A 19877-nucleotide genomic window follows, 5' to 3' on the forward strand; every position below is an offset into this window, starting at 1 on the left:
AGCATCAAATAAATTAGGGGAGGATTATGTAAATTAATGTTTTTATGTAAAATAAATGTGTTTAGGCAAGAAGACAGCTGCAAGCAGCCGGGTGTCTGTCTGAAGGTGAGAGCGTGGCGTCCCTCGGATTAGGGCCCCCTATGATGCTGGGAGGACCTTCGGGGCTGGTCGGAGACAGGGGCAGCTGCAGCGCAGATTCTGGCGTCAGAGGTGACAAATTACAAGGCATTTCATAACTTCTTAATTTTACAATTTAATTCTTAATTGTAAATTCTGCCCATTCCACTCAAAATTCCGTCTTATTATCAATTTAATGTCAAAGCGACAATTAGTGAAACTTGAAATTTGAGAATTGCTCTCGACTCGAGTCGTTAAGAGCTCGCTGAGCAGGGATTAGCACAAAAATCTGCGGACAATAGCGGGACAGAAGCAAGCTCTCGCCGCTAGTAGCGATAAGCGACAAAGGATTACGATATTTATTCACGAGTGATCCTTTGCCAAAATGTTGTCTCTTGGGAGTCCAGTAATAATAGTTGGCGAGGCAAGTCGCCCTATGATGTCAGAATAATAGAGCAGCTTCAAACAATATAACTTTGATCTTAACGTATTAAAGTGACATATACAAAGTAGATATATACCTAAGCAAATAGGTATATACTAAGGTGTATATGTGTAGTGGGCAAAGGGTATAGATCAATTGGAGACACTTTCAGCTAGCTAAATTAAGTATGTCGTTTTAAATAACGGTTTACCTATCATCAGCACCCGTGTCACTCTCATGAGTTTAGAAAGTATCATGCATTGCATAATATTACTTATTTTTGAATTTTAAAAAAATTACTTGTGGATGAACAGAATTCATAAACCGATTTCAATACTTATCATTTAATGCCTCTATTATGCTTTTAATGCGTCTATTAAAGAGATACTGATCTAGTTATTTGTTATGTGCAGTCAATGTAACATTACCGACATACTTTGTTTTAAGTAAAACAATGAAAGATATCGTTTCACACAAATTCTACGACACAATTCGCTTATAATCATTATTTACAAATCAATTAAACCACGATTTATCAATAGCAATTTAAATTATACCTTTTGCCGCGCAGGCCGCGCTTAGAAAACCTGCCGGCGTAGCCAAGGTTACAATCGCTATCGCTTCGACAACGAAAAGTATAATGTCTCTCTATCACTCATCTATATTAGTGCGACAGTGACAGTTGCGTTTCGATCGCTACGGAGCGTAAGCGATCTGCATCTTGGCTACGCGGCCTGATACGACAAAACGCTACGAATCAATTCTCATACCTCTGCGTAAAAGGCATGCAAGCAGACAGCGTTCTACGGGAACGCTACTTAGATCACGTTACGACGTGTATAGCTAGGGTTCTAAGTGTCAAAAAAAGGTCGAACCTTTTTTTTCTTGATTAAAGCATGAAACTTGGCACAGTTGTTCCTTATATCAAAACAAGCCGATTTCGATCGGTAGCCCGAAGGAGCCTCCCCTCTGGGGCCCGAGAGGGGGGGGTTAAAGTACCGCTCCGCCCGGCTTCATTCTTAAAATTCTAACAGGCCCCGTTTAGCTAATAGGTCATATTTGGTATCAATTTCGGATAAATCAATAACGTAGAATTCATTTCTGGTATAAAAATTTAGCAATTTGTAGAAAAAATTAAAAAAAAAACTCATAGTATCTAATTTTTCAAGTGTAATTTTTGTTTCTTATTTATTGTCAAAATTAAACTGCCTGGTTTTTCTACATTAAAAAAATATGATGATAAAGCCTATTTAATGCAGATTTTAAAAACATAACTTTTACATACCTTTATTTAGAGGAAATCGCATAAAAAAAACTTTTATCGTCTCGCGCCGGTGAATATCTTTTTACTGACATCGGCATCGATATAGACAACATCCGAAGTACACACTCTGGAGACCGATTAAAAGTATTGTTTATTGTTGTAGATCCTATTATAAAGATAGAAAAGCGTACAAATATTTTTTTATGTGTCGTTCAGTGAAAAAAGGGACCTTGGAACAAATTATCACAGAGCCTCGCGTTTGTATAGAAGCATACTCGTATTTAGTTAGTGCCAACCACTCCATGGACTCCATGGTCGCTGTTCTCAATATGGGATATTACTGCAATGTTCTGCCGCCAGAGTGCAGCACTACCGACTCTAGTAAATTCATAGACTAACTTATACATGTAGATGTAGTGTAGGGACGCCCGGTCAGAAGCAGGCGGGCTGTCGATCGCTTGTCGCGTTCATTCAGCCCAGTTCCCTGGAGTTGGAGCTTCAGGTTACTGTCCCGGCGGCATTCCCACACTATTCTCCTCAAATCTTCTTGTTTTCCTGCAGAATAAAAGGACATCTTTGAGTTCGACGTCCTTTAGTTCGTTTTCTTTTAGTGTGTCTCTACCGAATGTATTATATCGCGGTGCCGCGTACATAGTACATTCTGCTAGTAAGTGTAAGCTAGTCTCCTCCTTACCACAATGTGGATAGGAGGCGTCTCTACTAATTTCCATTATCTTGAGGTGTCTGTTGAGAGTATTGTGACCTGTAATGATACCTGTCAATAGTCTCAGACTGCTCTTACCTAGTTTCAGAAGATACCTGGTTCTCCTGTGGTCTATACCTTTGATCATCATCTTCGACTGTCTGCATCCAGTCTCTTCTTCCCATTCTCTCTGTGCTTCCATCTCTTTTACCTTCTCTATGACTCCCTTCGTGACATCCGCTGACATAGGCAGAGCCGGTTCCGGACCTATGTATTCCGTCTCCGCCCTTATCCTCGCCAGCTCGTCAGCTTTCTCGTTTCCCGTTACTCCCTGGTGTCCTGGAACCCATGCCACCGTGACACTTCTTTGCTTGCCTATCAAGTTGAGCTCCTCTCGACATTCTCTCACGAGAGAGGAGGTAACTGATATTTTCTTTAGTGCCTTTAGTGCTGCCTGGCTGTCTGTGTATATTACGACAGCGCCCTCTTGTTTTACGTTCTTCTTGATTATGCTTGCGCAGCGCGTTATAGCACATACCTCGGCTTGGAACACGCTAGCATATCTACCCAGTGGTACTGATTCTCTCCCAGTTTGAGGATCACTATGCCCGCTCCTGCTAGTTTCATCGAGCTTCTTCTTGAGCCATCCGTGAAGCAGATGGTCGTCGGGTGTCCGACTTCCACCTTCCAGTTATCTCTGTCTCCTATGTGTATTCTATATTTCTTGTCAAATATCTCCTGCCTCTTTATAAGGTCATTATTGGCCATCAACATTTCAAGTTTTGATAGTGCCTCTCTTTGTATCAGCGCGTGTCTCTTGTCTACGCAGCTTCCTCTCCATTCGTTGCATGCTTTCATTCTGTACCACTGTTCGGTGGCTCTTTTCTCTACCTCAATCCAGAGTGGCTTCAAGCCTAGCATTACCTCCATTGCGTGTGTCGGGGTCATTCTCATAGCCCCCGTCATCATGAGGCACGCTAATCTCTGGACTTTGGTTAGGTGGTCTCTTTGGTTTTCTTTAATATGTGCTCTATACCACCATGTCACGGCTCCATATAGCACCCTGGGTAGTATTATCGCCTTGTAGATCCAGTGGATCATTCCTGGCTTCAGTCCCCAGTTCTTTCCTATTGCCCTTTTGCATTGGAACAGTGTTCTTATAGCTTTAGCCGTCTGCTCCTTGATGTGAGTTTTGTACCTGAGTATACTGTCTAAAGTAACGCCCAGATATTTCAACTCCTCCACCATGTCTAGTTCTATACCTTGTATCTTTATGGGTTTCATCTCCTTTATTCTTCTATTAGTGAATAGCACCAGCTTTTTTTTCGATGGATTGAGATCCAACCCTCTCTCTCTACACCATCTCAGTACCTGTCTGAGACTTATCATTATATCTCTTATCGCAGTGACAACCATTCCTCTCTCTAACAGCACTCCATCATCAGAGTAAGCCTGCATGTACATGCCTCCTCTGTTGAGCTCTTTTACCATTGAGTTTAGAAGTGGGCACCACATCAGGGGGGACAGGCATCCCCCTTGTGGGAACCCTCTTCTTGGACTAATCGTCTTTGTTACTCCTCCCAGCTCCGCCGTAATGGATCTACCTTTTAGCATTTTCCCTATCCATTGCGCTATTGCCGGTCAGATGCCCTCACTCTTCAGACTTTCCTCCACGGCCTCGAAGGTTGCTGTGTCAAAAGCCCCCTCAACGCTCAGTCTGTCTTCTTGGGAATGGAAGCAAAAAGCATTATGACTGTTTCCAAACTGTTCTGACAACCCTACTGTGGCCAGAATATGATTGAAACTGACATATATACTTACAGTTTACTTCTTATTCATTGAGAACAGCGACCATGGAGTCCTTGGAGTGGTTGGCACTAATTAAATACGAGTATGCTTCTATACAAACGCGAGGCTCTGTGATAATTTTTTCCTAGGTCCCTTTTTTCACTGAACGACACATAAATAATAATATATGTACGCTTTTCTATCTTTATAATAGGATCTACAACAATAAACAATACATTTAATCGGTCTCCAGAGTGTGTACTTCGGATGTTGTCTATAACGAGGCCATGTCGGTAAAAAGATATTCACCGGCGCGAGACGGTATAAGTTTTTTTATGCAATTTTCTTTTAATAAAGGTAAATAAAAGTTATGTTTTTAAAATCTGCATTAAATAGGCTTTATTGTCATATTTTTTGTATGTAGAAAAACCAGGCAATTTAATTTTGACACCAAATAAAACATAAAAATTACACTTGAAAAATTAGATTTTTTTTTTTTTTTTAATTTTGTTCGACAAATTGCAATTTTTTAATAACAGAAATGAATTCTACGTTATTGATTTATCCGAAATTGATACCAAATATGACCTATTAGCTAAACGGGGCCTGTTAGATTTTTTAGAATGAAGCCGGGCGGAGCGGTTCTTTGACCCCCCCTCCCTGGCCCCAGAGGGGGGGGTCCTTCGGGCTACCGATCTAAATCGGCTTATTTTGATATAAGGAACTGCTGTGCCAAGTTTCATGCTTTAATCAAACAAAAAAAGGTTGTTGCACTTAACATCCTCACTAGTAGCAAGTAAATCTCCAATGATCAACGTAGCGCTACGCTCGCGAGCGCTACACGTGACGCGTGTCTTACGCCCTGAAAGGGTTAAAGGTTGCTATTGATTTTGTCGATGAGCCGACAAGCGACAGAGTATGTCAAAGACAATTTGAAGGCGATTATTCAGTGACAGGGAGCAGCGACGGTGGCGCCACGTCGGTGTGCGGCGGCAACCTCTCGGACTCCACGGCTGAGGGCGCGCCGCCACTGCTGGACCCGTACGACACGGACGCCGCGTCACTAGTGTCATCGGCTCACCACATTTACCAATGTAAGTCATAGTATGATCGAACGAGCGTACTAAGCGAAATTCATACATTCATCTTGTACAGAGCTGGCAGGGGAACATCCCGGTATTTAAAAATTATCTTCCTCCTCCTCTTAAGTCCCGATTAGGTACCTTTTAAATGGACAAAATAAAATCGAATCGAAACTTTAGTGAAATAAAAGAAGGTTCCTTCCAAATTCAAAGCTCCAAAAACTACTCTGGACAAAAGTATTGAAACCTACTAATTTTTTTAAACGGCAGTTATCTTTTATTAGGTAAAATATATTAGCTAGTTTGACAGTGCACAACGTTGTATGGGGACCTTGCACTTTGAGACTATGCGCTGAAACTTGGCACAGTTGATTATTAGCTGGTCTTGAGCAGATACAGACCGGTAGACATCGAGAACCACGTCTCATTTAGTGGGGGGGGGGAAGTTCGACGCCGCCGCGCTTCACTTGGAGCAACATTTCTCTAAAACTATACCTATTAGGGCATGTGATATCATTTTCGGATAAATTAATGACGAGGAATCTAGTTTTGGAACTAAAACAATGCACTTTCTAACAAAATAATTTTTAAGAAAAAAAAACCGACTTGTATGGGGCCCGGTGAAAAATTATGGTAGATGGTGCACTATGTAGAAAAGGAGGTAAAACCAGTACTTTCTAGTAGCATTTCGTTTCCATAAGGGTCGTAGTTCTAGCCTAACCTAACCCACTTCTCTGATTGCAGTTCGGTTCTGTGAGGATCGTAGTTCGAACCTAATCAAACCCACTTTTCTAGTAGTATTTCATTTCTGTAAAGCCCGCAGTGCTAACCAAACCTAACCCACTTTTGTTTGGTCTGTGAGGATCGCAGTTCAAACCTAACCTAACCTACTTAACGGCGCATGCCGTGCGGTGTACGGGGGTATGAGCGGGAGGGGTTTGGCATCATCATACTATATACCTACATTTTATGGTAGGTAATCATAGCGGTTTATTTAGTTTAGGTATCATAGTGATTTTCCGGGTCAAGGTCCAGGTCTCTGAGTCCGAGTCCGGGTCTGAGTCTGGGTCCGAGTCCGGGTCCGAGTCCGGGTCCGAGTCCGAGTCCGGGTCAGAGTCCGGGTCCGAGTCCGGGTCCGAGTCCGGGTCCAAGTCCGAGTCCGAGTCCAGGTCCGGTTCCGATCCGGGTACGAGTCCGGGTCCCAGTCCAAGTCAAAATCGAAATCACCAAACGTGTACTATGCGTCGTTGAAGAGTTCTGTTCTGATCAGCATCAGCAGTTCCACTTCATCAAATGCGACAGTTTTTAATGTAAATGCTTGATTTTATGATGAAAATACGGAAAATTCTATACGTATGCCTTTAAGATTTGAGGAGTTCCCTCGATTCCTTATGGATCCCATCATCAGAACTCGAGCTTGACAGAAATGTGGCTTAAAAACTAAACTTGCTTAGCAAACATAACGAAGAGGACAAATCGCCAAACGTGAACTATGCGTCGTTGAAGAGTTCCGTTCTGATAATCATCAGCAGTTCCACTCCATCAAATGCGACAGTTTTGAATGAAAATGCTTGATTTTCTGATGAAAATACAAAAACCTCTATACGCATGCCTTTAAAATTTGAGGAGTTCCCTAGATTTCTCATGGATCCCATCATCAGAACTCAAGCTTGACAAAAATGTTGCTTAAAAACTTAACTTGCTTAACAAACATAAGGAAGAGGACAAATCGCCAAAGGTGAACTATTCGTCGTTGAAGAGTTCCGTTCTGATCATCATCAGCAGTTCCACGTCATCAAATGTCATGTGTTTTTTAATGTATATGCTTGATTTGTTGATAAAAACACAAAAATCACTATATGTATGCCTTTAAGATTTGAGGAGTTCCGTCGATTCCTCATGGATCCCATCATCGGAACTGGATTTTGACAAAAACGGGACCAATCTGTATGCATATACATGCAATCAAAAGAAGAATTTTTAAAATCGGTCCAGTAATGACGGAGATATGGAGTAACAAACATAAAAAATAAAAAAAATAAAAAGAATAAAAATAAAAATAAAAAAAATAAAAAAAAACATACAACCGAATTGATAACCTCCTCCTTTGGGATTTGGAAGTCGGTTAAAAAAAGCGTAAAGTAGAAAAGACTAAAAAACGTATTTGTGATTTTTTCATAATTATCATTTTTTTTTAAAGTGTAGCAGGAAACGATAAATACAGTTATAAAGAAAACAATAAATACAGTTATAAAGCTACACTTATTACGTTTAAGAAAATATATAGTTTATTATACAAAACTTTTGATAAATGGGAGATAAAAAATAATATTAAGCGTAGGTCAGAGTGATCTCAATACAAAATACTATGAATGTGGGAAAGTTACTTATAATTTATTCTACAATCGTTTATTTTTTTTTAGTTTTTCGTAAATAACTCGTAAACGGTAGCCCACGGCAAAAAAAATCTGTTACGTAAATAATCTGTTTCGGATTTCTTATAAAGTAAGTGCTACTTTTTTTCGCTAAGATCAATATTTAAAAAAAATATTGAAGGGAGAAAATAAATACTAAGGTCCCCTTTTTTAGTCATTCGTAAATAACTCGTAAAGGATGGCCAATCACAGCTATGTGAAAAATATTATATCTTACAAGTGAGTATCTTAAATATTTTAATGCCTTAATGCTAATCTAAGGTATCGTAAAACGGGGTGAGTAGGTTTCGCGGGGACAGTTGGGTTATGAATGGGGAGAGAAGGTTTGAGAGGGGGGTGAGAAGGGATTTTAAGGCTACTGCTACAAAAATAATGCATTCCAATTTAAAATGGGGCTATAGTAATACGCATAATAAAAAAAAGACGATTCAACAATCTTCCAAAATCACCTTTGTATGAAAAACCCTCTCACCCCAAATACGAGGCACTACGGGGTGAGGTGGGTTTTCCTCTTTATCGTCAAAGTTATGAAATGGAATTACCCAAAATAAAATACAAACTAAAATACAAACGTCCGAACCACTTATTATATACACCAAGTTTTCACATGTAAAAATAAAATTTTATCGAGTTGAAAGTCAAATTTCACCTAACTCACCCCATTTTACGGTACCTACTTACCTCCTATGTTTTTTTTTACGGCTCGTGGCTGTCCCGTCTACATGCACGGTCCCGGCTAAAACAAACAGTTTATTATCACGCAGGCCACGACCTTTCTTTGTATAACGACTTACAAAAATGGGTAATTTAATATGCATGCAAAGATAAATATACCAAAGAGTCATTGATGCATAATAAGAATATAAAATAAAACGAGTTCTGTAAAATGTAGCAGATTAAAGGAAATTAAATTCCAGCTCCGTCGTTTTTATAACAAAAAAGGATTTTCTTTTAAGCCCTCATGATTATTAAGTGAAATTTAACTTCCATTTCAGTAATAAGCATGAATCGTATCTACTTAATTATTATAGATTCGGTCGTTTGTTTCTTATCAGGGGGCATAAAATGGCAGGGCGGTAAAAATTTCCGCTTACCAGACAGCGGTTTTATTACAGAAAGCCTACTTAGGGGTCATCCATTAATTACGTCACACGAATTTCTAGGTTTTTTGACCCCTCCCCCCCTCCTTGTCACACTTGGTCACATTTTGGCAAACCCCTCCCCCCTAGTGTGACGTCACATTTTTTCTACGTAATCGCCAAGTCGAATTAAGTAAGTACCTAAGTATTATTAATATTTTATCAAAATATTTTTGACGATATAAATATTAGTAATTTTACAACCCAAAACTGCTTAGGGAAGAAAATTAAACGAATAAAAACGATTATCGTTTTAAAAACTTGTTATTTAAATGTACAGCGAATAAAATAATTTAAATACATTTTCGGTTACTGATGAAGTTAAAGTGACGTCACAAACTTTGTGTCTCCCCCCTCCCCCATGTCACAATATGTCACATTTTCTTGACCCCCTCCCGCCTAAACGTGTGATGTAATTAATGGATGACCCCTTAACGGCGAGATTGAGTCGTTGGAACCGGTCCGCTATTACAATGAATTACTGAGCATTGTCTCAGGCAAGCCGAAAATGCAAGGTCCTTAACTACGTATAGCTAGCTATGGTTTCAAGGTCTAACATATACTGGTTGGAATGAGACGGTGAACTTGATAAGCAATGGGAGTAAAAGCTTTGCCCGCGATGACAGATCCAGATAAGTGGCTAATGGTGGCACAATTTATGCCCCAAATGTGTTTTGTTATTCTTCACCTTTTTATGTGTCAGCTAAATAAACATTCGTATGTTTATTAAGATAAAGGCTACACGCCATTTTTTCCTTATCTAGGGACGGCTGTCGCTTTTCTTTGTCTCGGAGCGTAAGTAAGCGTTCCCGGTGGCTTGTCTTATCTGTGGCTTTTATGATGCTGCTCAACGAACCTCATAATTTAAAATCACATATCATTTTAAGCATATGCTATTTTTATTCAAGACATTTTATTAAAGAAGGAATTTATATCCCATATTCTAGACGAGTAAATCATTTTAAATAAAAACACAGAAAGTTAAAATCTTTCGTACGTTACAGTTTTATAAGTAAGTAAATATTTCATCAACATTATCGGCATGTTATCCCACTACACATACAGTCGATCACTAACAAAAATTCCTGTAGGTACAATAAATGCTGAAAAATAATTGAACATGCTTGTCTAGATATTAAAATTGTGTTCAAATATATGTGTAGGTATTTTATTTTGTTTACTTCGACATAATATCTGTGGCGAGTTCTCATTTTTCTATGGACGAAAAGGAAAGTTTTACTCATTATAGCCATCACGTTAGTCTTAATATGGTTCGAGGTTGTGTTTTCCGGTTACCGTAAAAATATTTTCCTTTGCAAAATGGTAAATGTGAAGTACGAGTATATATGCTCGTATATAATTTACGGAACTGGTACGAGCAAGCATTTGAACTCTGGGGCTCATTCGGTCTTATGGTGGCATTTTTATCATTTAACATTGCACATTGTGAGTAATATACGCGTTATGCATTACTCCAACCCTTATAGGCTAATCAGAACGTAACGGTTGTGTTATTAAAGCGATAAATGATAAAACCGTGTTTTTGCTACTTCACGATAGCCTTTGCAAAATTAAAAGAGCCCTTTCAGATAGTAATTTAACATTTCAAACAAGAAATGTTACAGCTGGTATATGATATCCATAACCGTTGATAACAATAAATAACTATCTGAATATGCCTCCAGGAGGCTTATTCTGAATACTCGGATTGTTATGAATTTGATCTTTATGAATATAATCTGGCAGTGTCAATGGTGACATTTCTTCAACCACAAACCAAACTTGTTATTAATGCGCCTCTTAACTTTAGCTCCGTAAATATATTTACCTTTTTCACAATAATTATGTTAAATTTCTTTCCATTTCTCGTCCTTAAGGGGCAGAGCATTGACCATGAATCTTGTTGTTAGTGAGCACGCCTCGGGACTGCAGTCCGACCTTGTCACCACACAACAGCGCTTCTCCCTTTACAAGATCCATCGATGCGGGCTCTCTCTCGAGGTTGGTATCCTACAGGATTATTAACTAAGCTATGTACCTACGTACCTCAAGAGTCAAGAGTTATAACAGCTTTTAGGGCCAACCCACACTAGCGTATCCCGAGCGTCGGAGTTTAGTATTACGGCTCGATTCGGGAAATGAATTAGAGACTCATACTCACTAGATATGAAATAGTAAAGATATGTGACTTTCCACTACAAAAGGTACCGTATGGCGGCTGGCGCCGCGATTCGGGAAATGAATTAGAGATTCACTAGATATGAAATAGTGAAGGTATGTGACGTTCCACGGTAAAAGGTACCTTATGGTTGCTGGCGCTTACGTCACATAGCGCCGCAATAATATTGGAGCGGCGTTAATAATAGCGTAAGCGCCAATCGACATATGTGACGTTCCGCGGGTAAAGGTACCTTCCTTTACCCGTGGGACGTCACATATCTTTTCTGTATCGTATCTAGTTAATCTCTAATTCATTTCCCGAATCGCGCCGTTAAGCTCTATGGCTGCTACTCGAAGGAACGTTGGCGCAACTGCGCAGCGACGCCATTTTCCAGAGCGCTGAAAAGACGCCGACGCTCAAGAGACGCTAGTGTGGTGTCTCTTAACCTGAAATTTTTATTTTTATTACTTTTGTAATAGTAAGTAATTATTTATATTCGATATTATGTAAATAGTCAACTGAAATTAATTAATTTAATCAGTGAAACATTACATTAGATGTATAATGCAACATGATTTGACATGATATACAATCCTTACTCCTTATACTAGTGATAACATCACAAAATAAAAAATAATTCATTCACTCTATAGAAAAAAACAATATTATTAAATGTTATATTCTTGCCATGAACATCGATGTTAATCGTATTTTCCCAAGTATTCTACTTTATTTAGAATTAACTAGGTCTGGTTATAAGTACCTAAATAAGTCTAAATTTTAGCTTATATTACGAGTACTACTCGTAGTTCGAGCGTAGTTCGCTAGAGCACCCGAGTAAAGTTTGAAACTATGATTGAAACATCAAACATCCCGGGATTCCGGGGTAGTTCATATTTGCGTGGAATGTGCGGATCCTCGTGTTTCGAACTAGGCGAGCGTGAGTATACAAGTAAGGTTTAGATTAATACCTATATAACTATGGGGATTGGATCACGTCTATCATGAAATTCATGATATTCATATCATGAATTTAATCTCTTTCTACTTGTAAATACATACTACACATATATAGGTACATATGTATATCTATTTACCTATCTACTTTTATTAGGTGTTGCTTTTATTCTTAATATTTTAATATAAATTTAAATTATAGATTTAAAGTCAATGATTTACTAAGTATAGGGTAGGTACCTTATTAAAACAAGAAATATTCTTGCCACTTTTGTGTACAATTTTATTACCACCATAATTATAAGCATACGGTAGGGTTTAATTAATTTCCCGAATCGCGCCGATTGTGAATGTTTTAATATTTTTTTATAAAGATCGGTGGAGCAGCTCTCAAGCCCGGGCGAGGATTCAGGGCTAGTGGGTGGTCTACGTGCGCGATCAGGGGGCAAAGGTGCGCGCGGACGAGGTTCCGCCTGGGGCTCAATCTCGCGCGTGTTTGCGCGATCCCGCCACCGCACCAAGTCAGGCAGCGCAGCCAACAGCGGTCACGAGAGCGGTAAGAGGGAGAATTGTCTTGTGGGCAGATGCAAACCAAACTGACGGCCGGGGTCATATCTCTATCTCTCACCCTACCTTCGACCACGCGAGCGTGAATGAGAAGTTTTACGACCCCGGTCGTCAGTTTGGTTTGCGTCTACTATGGTACCTATAGGTTTAGTCAAGTAGCTACAGAAGAGTACCGGTGAGCGTATGTGATTGGGAGGGAAGGGAGCTTGCGGGCGCAAATCCGCCTGGTTCTATAATTTCTAGATCTCGCGCGTGTCCTTTGCCATTGCACCAAGTCCTCTAGTGCCCCAACGGCGGTAAGAAATAGATTTGTGTTTGTAGTCCGTTTTTTTTTAGATTAGAAATTTTCTCAAAAGTAGTAACTTTTTTCCTCTAAAATGAAATCTCGGTAACTATGCACTGAATTATTGTGTCGTTTACATAATTGTTATAGTACCGAAATATTATAGAAACGCTAGTTTTTTTATAGTATTATAAGTACTGATGGAGCGCGAATTTATATTTTTGCTATATTCATTCAATATTCTTTTTGATCCGTGATAAAAATATGTACCTATATCCATTTTACGACGAACCACTTTAATTATTTTGCCCTAAAATAAATATTGAAATCAAATAAAACCGTAGTATGGTGCAGGGCAAAAAGCTTCATTCACTAGCTCAAAACGTTATATTCGAATGATATATCTATCTTTTTGAGAGCTTCATTCATTTAGAAGCTAACGTTACTACTCGTATCTGGTCAATTCCGCCATGTGTATATTTTTTAATAACAAAACTTAACGAACTGTCTAATGCATGCATAAAATAGGTACAATAAAATAAAATCTACCAATCGTTAAAATATGGACATATGTACTCGTATTTCTTAGCATTTTCTCCGGCTGCGCGAGCACTCATTCGAAAAAATAAATTGAGTTCATCGTGAACCTGACTATCGACGCGCTCCCAGTAAGAAATAATATTGCGCAATGTCATCCATAAATTTTGATCTTGAATTTACAAGTATTCATACTGTGATTTCATGTAACTAGAACCAGTATACGCGGGCACGGGTTCCCGAGCGTGGTCGCCGCTCGGCAGCGAGGCGGCACTCCGCGAGGCAGCCTCGTTGCCTCTGTCGCGGTGGAGGGCTCCTGCCATCATAGCGTGGCTAGAGCTGGCGCTGGGCATGCCGCAGTACGCTGCGGCCGTCGCGGACAACGTTAAAAGTGGGAAGGTTCGTATTTCTCACACTAGAAAGATTCACAACAAATTCCTTTTGCACTTTTTGTTTCTGATAGCTATTAAGGATCTTACACAGGACAGTCAGTCGGGGGGACAGTCTGTTTCATAATATTGAAGCATGCTGTGATGCTGTGTTGAGGAGTGCAATGAAGATAATTTGTAATGTATGTATTGTATTAAGTAAGGTACCTACGTTGGTTATTGTCGTTAGGTAGGTCTAAAAGCCACATTTCATATTTTTATTGAATTTTATATGTAGGTACTTACCTAAATGAATATGGTTTTGATTCCATTCCGTATATTCTCACCGTGTTACATTCAACGTTCATCAGAGTGCGTTGACAAATGAGCGTTATCGCGCAGCTGGCAGTCTTGCTGCTCAGTTAGCTTCACATAAATACGCACCGATTTGAACGATAGGATGCAATGCAATCCTGTCGCCTCATTGCCTTCATGCGGGCGGAAAGCATTGGGACCTCATTCAGCGAGAGCTCGTATTATTTAGACAAGTTTGTATGTGCCTCGTGTGTATGGAAGGTAATTTTGCAGTGAACAATCTAATGCTATGATACTGTTGTAATGCAGAAATGTTAAAGTAGATGGCGCCATTAAATATGCCTACAATGCTTTTAGTATATTTTAATTGGACTTTTGTTCATATCGAATTTCACGTTTCGAAGTCATAAATAGCAGTAGGTGACAGATTTCATACGTATAAAGCTTTAATGGAAAAATAAGGTACGCGAGGAACACGGTGTTGTATCTAAGTTGTCCGTCTTAAATATTTACTAGTGTCTGGTGTTCGATAACATATAATGTTACAGTGAAAACCCGTTTTAGTGAAAAAACCGTTTTTATTTTAAAACTAGTTTTCCGAAACGCCATGGGTAACGCTTTTCTAAGTCAAAATTAGTTATTAACACATTGTATTGTTAACATATATTTTCCTTACCGTAAACCGGGGTTACTTTGATCAATTTTAGACTTTGGCACCATTTTTTGACGATCCTAATATACGTAAAAATATGAAATAAAAATATAATAATCGGTTTTTTCTCTTCTTTCCGCCTGCCAAATAATAAAAAATTAGAACTTATAATTTTTTCAGAAAAAAATAAAAACAACGCGATCAAAGTTATATTGAGAATGGGGTTACTTTGAAACCACTTATTTTTTTGCTGACAATCTAAAGTAGACCCGCTAAAAAGCCCGTAAAAATAAAAAAATAAAAATCGTTTAAGTACTTTTTAAGTTATTTTTATTTTTAAGGTGTGGGGTGGGGTTACTTTGATATCATACGAAATGATACAAATTAGAAAAATTAAGCGCTTATTTAATATAAATAACGTAGGAATTTAACTTATCATTGCACTTAGCAACAGATTCTATAATTGCAAGCTTTTCCGTTTCAGTAAATTTGGTCTGTGCACCCGGGTTTTTGATATGTTACTTATATACTTATTGTATAAAGTAAAGTTCTATAAAAAATATTGTGTGCTTTCGATGCGGCACGAATAGATTTTGTGCCAATGTTTGCGAATGCATCATTAAGTTGTTCTTCTTGGTATTTTTTGTAGTCTTCGTTACCCGATTTTTTTTTGTAATCTATGGCATTATTTCTATAAAAAAACAATGCATATTTATTTATTGTAGAATTAATGCCCTGGTGGGCTGGTGGCCTTACGCACGTATAATAAAACACCTAAAGGAAAGCCGCAGGATAAAATATAGCCAAATTCTACCCAGAAACTTAGTTCCATACGACAACGGTATGGAAGAAACCGGTAAAATAATATTTATAATCAGATAAGCAGTTCCAGAGATCAATTCCTAGATAGAAATTTATAATTCTACTACCTCTAATTCTTTCACTGACTCAAACGATGCCTATTTATTACATTACTATTGAAAAAAATACATAAAAAAAACGTTAGCTGCCAAAATAATTCATGGTGTTACTTTAATCTTTTGATCAATTTCACCACGTATAAGTGATCAAAGACACCCCGACCCAAGGATTCCCCGGCTACGTGCGCATGTGGAGGTTGTCGAATTCTGGTATTTTTTTATAAACTCGCGAATCAACACTGATTAACGTAAGACACTATAAAATTACATGCGTTAATTATTAACACAAAAAACAGTCAAAGTTTTTCAACCAATAAAATCAGGAAGAAAAGCGTACCCGCCATTAATAATTTTTTTTAGACGAAATAATAATATTACACTCGCATCCGCTTACTGCGCGGTGAAATAACTATCAGTGTTGCCAATAAAGAAAAAAATACTGCGAAGTTTTTGTTCAACTCGTTAAAACAAGGACTTTAGTAGCGGAGAGAAGTTGCTATCAAAGTCGACCCGCAAATCAAAGTAACCCCGGTTTACGGTATTTCATTTAGGTACATTATTAATTTAGGTACATAATGAGCAAAATCATTATACACGAAGCAATCATTCACCAAGAGGGGAAAGAGGAGGAGGAGATTTGGAAAAAAAAATCTAAAAGTTCTGTACAATTTCGAAATGCTAAAAGCATTCACCAAACCATTAGTTACCTTAGTTAAGGCTTCATGCAGCAAATGTAGAATCAAATGGAAAAAAATCGCTTGTTTGCTCGTGAAAGGGGGATTTGCCTCGGTCGTATGTAACGTCGATCCATTATTATTTCGTTTTTGCAATCCACGTCTACAATCATCGTTATCGGATTTTGTGGGAAAATACCGAGTACATTTGAATATGACAAACAGAACCAATGTATTGTTCCCCATCCATATTAACACATTATTCAAAATTTTGGCGAATTATTGGATTACTATGGAAATCGGTTCCGCAAAAATCCGCCATAAAATTCATAACAATTTACTTAAGCGCGCGGTTCTTTTATGCGATTAACGCAGCGTTGAACGCATGCGATCAACGGAATGTAGGTAGGAAAAATGACAAAACGCTTAATACCGCTGCGTTTTCCGCTTAAAATAATGTAGTGTCATTAGATTATCTGATGTAAAATGGATGTGCGACAAACGCATCGCGTTGAACGCTGCGCTTATCGCATTAAAACCACCGCGCGCTTTATTCAAAATACGTTGCGGCGATGCTTTGCCTCAGCCTCACCGTAAATGCACGATAATTTCAACTTTTATTAAATTGAACGCATTGAATAAGTGCACTGACACTTAAATCAGGTCATCTCAATTTCAAATATTTTAACGTGCAAGCTCGCAATGTTTTTTTAACACTATTTAATTTAACTACGTCTATTTTCAGTGGCTTGAAAACCAATTTATTTATTCACCAAATGAGTTTGTATCATTGACGTTTGCACGTTTTAATTAATTTTTGCCGGCTTCATTAGTGTTGAATGCCTAAATGATTGATGAAAATTATGTTAATTAACATTATTATATTTTAATACCGTTATTGTACACCTATATTAAATTGAGTTAAATGCCATAATATATGTCGTATTTAGTTTATTTGGGCATCAGTTTTGTCCGTATAATTGAATTATTACCTACATGTAATAATTCAAAAAAATGCGTGTCAACTTTAGTATAAATTGCGTGTCAAGAATAACTGTAAATAAAATAGGTAACTGAATCGATACATTTTTTTAAAGTGTCAGAAGTATCTTCCTTGAAATCCTAAAATTATTAGTCAACAATCTTAATATTTTTTTACAAGGGGGCAAAGTTGTTGTTTAGCTCCTCGTGCTACCCGAGCAAGCAAAAATTGAGCCACGAGCGTAGCAAGTGTTTCGAAAACTGGAACCTTGAGCGTTGCGAGGGTTTAAGGCATGAGGGTTAAACAAACTTTGATACCGACGAGTGAAACTCAAAAATGTTCACCACACGGACGCGAGTAAAATACTAACTGTAAAACAATACGAATCAATCAAAATGAACGCTATATAATTATGCATCATTCAAAATCTCTACTGGTAATTTATTTATTGATAAAAACAAAGAAAGGAATAAACAAACATAATAAAACTTACAAAACTAAAGATAAAAAATTTGCCCCAGGTCGCCGTCAACGGGCAAGGTGCCCAGAAGGCTGGCCGTATTTCCCCGCTGTATAGCGATGCTAATACGCTGGGCGAAATAGTGGCCAGCCCTCTGGGGCTAAATTCGACACGTACAACTGTCAGATTTCGCATCCATGTCAAATCAACAGTTGATTTTATTGCATACTGAGTATTGATTCCATCAACTGTGGATAAAATCATTTGGTACAACCAAAACCATCCAAAACTCAACTCTAAACTAAGGGTGGTTCGGTTTGGTTTGCTTGTCACCCTAACTGTGGATTGTTAATGTCAAATTTTGACATTGTACGTATTCGAGAACTTATGATTTTTCCCACATCAACGGGAGATCAACACGATACGTCAAACGTCGCTTGTCGAATACCACCCCTGGTCACCAGAAGCCTCTATTAAGCGCGCCGACAAGTCTTTGTACAGTCGACGCGCACTTGGCCCCCACGGCCCCAAAGTTTCGACACCAAACGCCGCAATTTCAAAATTATTTAAACGTCAATTCCATCAGCCAACCGCCACACCAACCACCTCACCAACTCAAAACGTCAAATTACTTTGCCACTCTTGTGGATAAAATGCAACTTTCACATCAGTTTTTAAATAATAAAGAGAGCCTTTACGATTATCTCGTAAAATGAGAAGTCATACCGAGTACATAAATCTCGATATTGTATAGGTAATGAATTTCAAACGTTAATTTAAAAAAATTCTATCATAACATCATTGTAACCACCAGCTTCGTCGATTGACGCAATAGTAGCGTCAAATATTGTGTTCTGGTTGGTTCTAGATCCGTGCTTTGAATGGGCAGGTTCTGCTCGAGTTGACGGACACGGACCTCGAGGCGGGGCTGGGCGTGACGCAGCCGATGCACCGCAAGAAGCTGAGGCTGGCCATCGAGGAGCGCCGGCGGCCGGACCTGGTGCGTCATCCCACCATCGGGCAACTAACGCACGCGTGGGTCGCGGCAGAGTGGCTGCCGGATCTCGGACTAGCACAGGTAAAATTCAACTTATAATGAGTCCCTGGAGGGAAACTACCTTAAATCCTTAAGTTGGCTCATTTATTTAAAGGAGACTTTCCTTTATTTTTAAAAAGAAACAAAACTGCATTCAAAGGTTTTCTAAAACTCGCTTGCCTCGCCCGGGACTCGACCCGACTAAAAATTCAAAAAAATAAACACTCGCAATTTTATTCTACTAGTCGATAGAGTTAATGTTAACCCTTATCTTGGCAAGGCTCAAAATATCTTAAATATAAACATTTTTTTAGTTTTTTGTCACCTATTGAGCATACTAGATTATTAAAAAATAAGAAAAAAAATCCAGGATTTTCCAGTTTCGGAAAATCATATGTATCATATTTGATACAATGCCAATAACTCGACAAAATAGTTACCTACTTTTTAGAAGAAAAATGAAGATTTTAATAAAAATAAAACATGTAATGCAACAGAAATTAGCATTTACTGCTAATTAAACGCAATCTAAAGCATCAGATGACTATTAAACCTGTAAAAATAAATTATATCTACGAATACCTGATCACATGGGCGGAAAATTAGATCCCGTAAAGTTTAAAAAAAGTCGTCAGCAAAAAGTTGAGTAAAATATGAAAAGTAAACAAATAATTAAAAGTAAAAAAAAATACATTTTTTTTACTTTGGGGCCATTTTTTGCCATACACATATTTTGCCGTGCTACGGGCTACGGCGTAGCAATAATGCTACAGCGTACGAATATATAGTTAAATAACATCTAGTACGTAAAAAAATTAAAGTTTAATAACTAAATAATACGACAACTAATATTAAATAATTGAAGCAAGTTTTGTAACAACACAAAAATAAAAAAAATAAAAAATCATGTAATAGTATTTTGACGATAACTTGGCAATGTATTAAATGTAATACAATACTTTCGATATGTACATTTCTGAGTTCTTGGCAGTGTATCAAATATAATACATAAC

At 38.2% G+C, this 19877-nt stretch overlaps 1 protein-coding gene across 2 annotated transcripts in view; it reads left to right on the forward strand.

The window, feature by feature from the left end:
- LOC134670197 (kazrin) overlaps nt 1-19877 on the forward strand; it is a 144175-nt gene that overhangs the window by 116178 nt on the left and 8120 nt on the right. The window contains exons 10-15 of one of the 2 annotated variants that reach the window (XM_063527902.1): nt 66-210; nt 5247-5390; nt 10863-10953; nt 12445-12626; nt 13672-13856; nt 18697-18906. In XM_063527902.1, coding sequence (XP_063383972.1) covers nt 66-210; nt 5247-5390; nt 10863-10953; nt 12445-12626; nt 13672-13856; nt 18697-18906 — 957 coding nt within the window. Of the gene's footprint in view, nt 1-65; nt 211-5234; nt 5391-10862; nt 10954-12444; nt 12627-13671; nt 13857-18696; nt 18907-19877 lie in introns of both variants that reach the window. The other variant, XM_063527901.1, reaches the window with a different exon arrangement.

This window comes from Cydia fagiglandana, chromosome 13 (genome assembly GCF_963556715.1).
Source record: "Cydia fagiglandana chromosome 13, ilCydFagi1.1, whole genome shotgun sequence".
Lineage (NCBI taxonomy): Eukaryota > Metazoa > Arthropoda > Insecta > Lepidoptera > Tortricidae > Cydia > Cydia fagiglandana.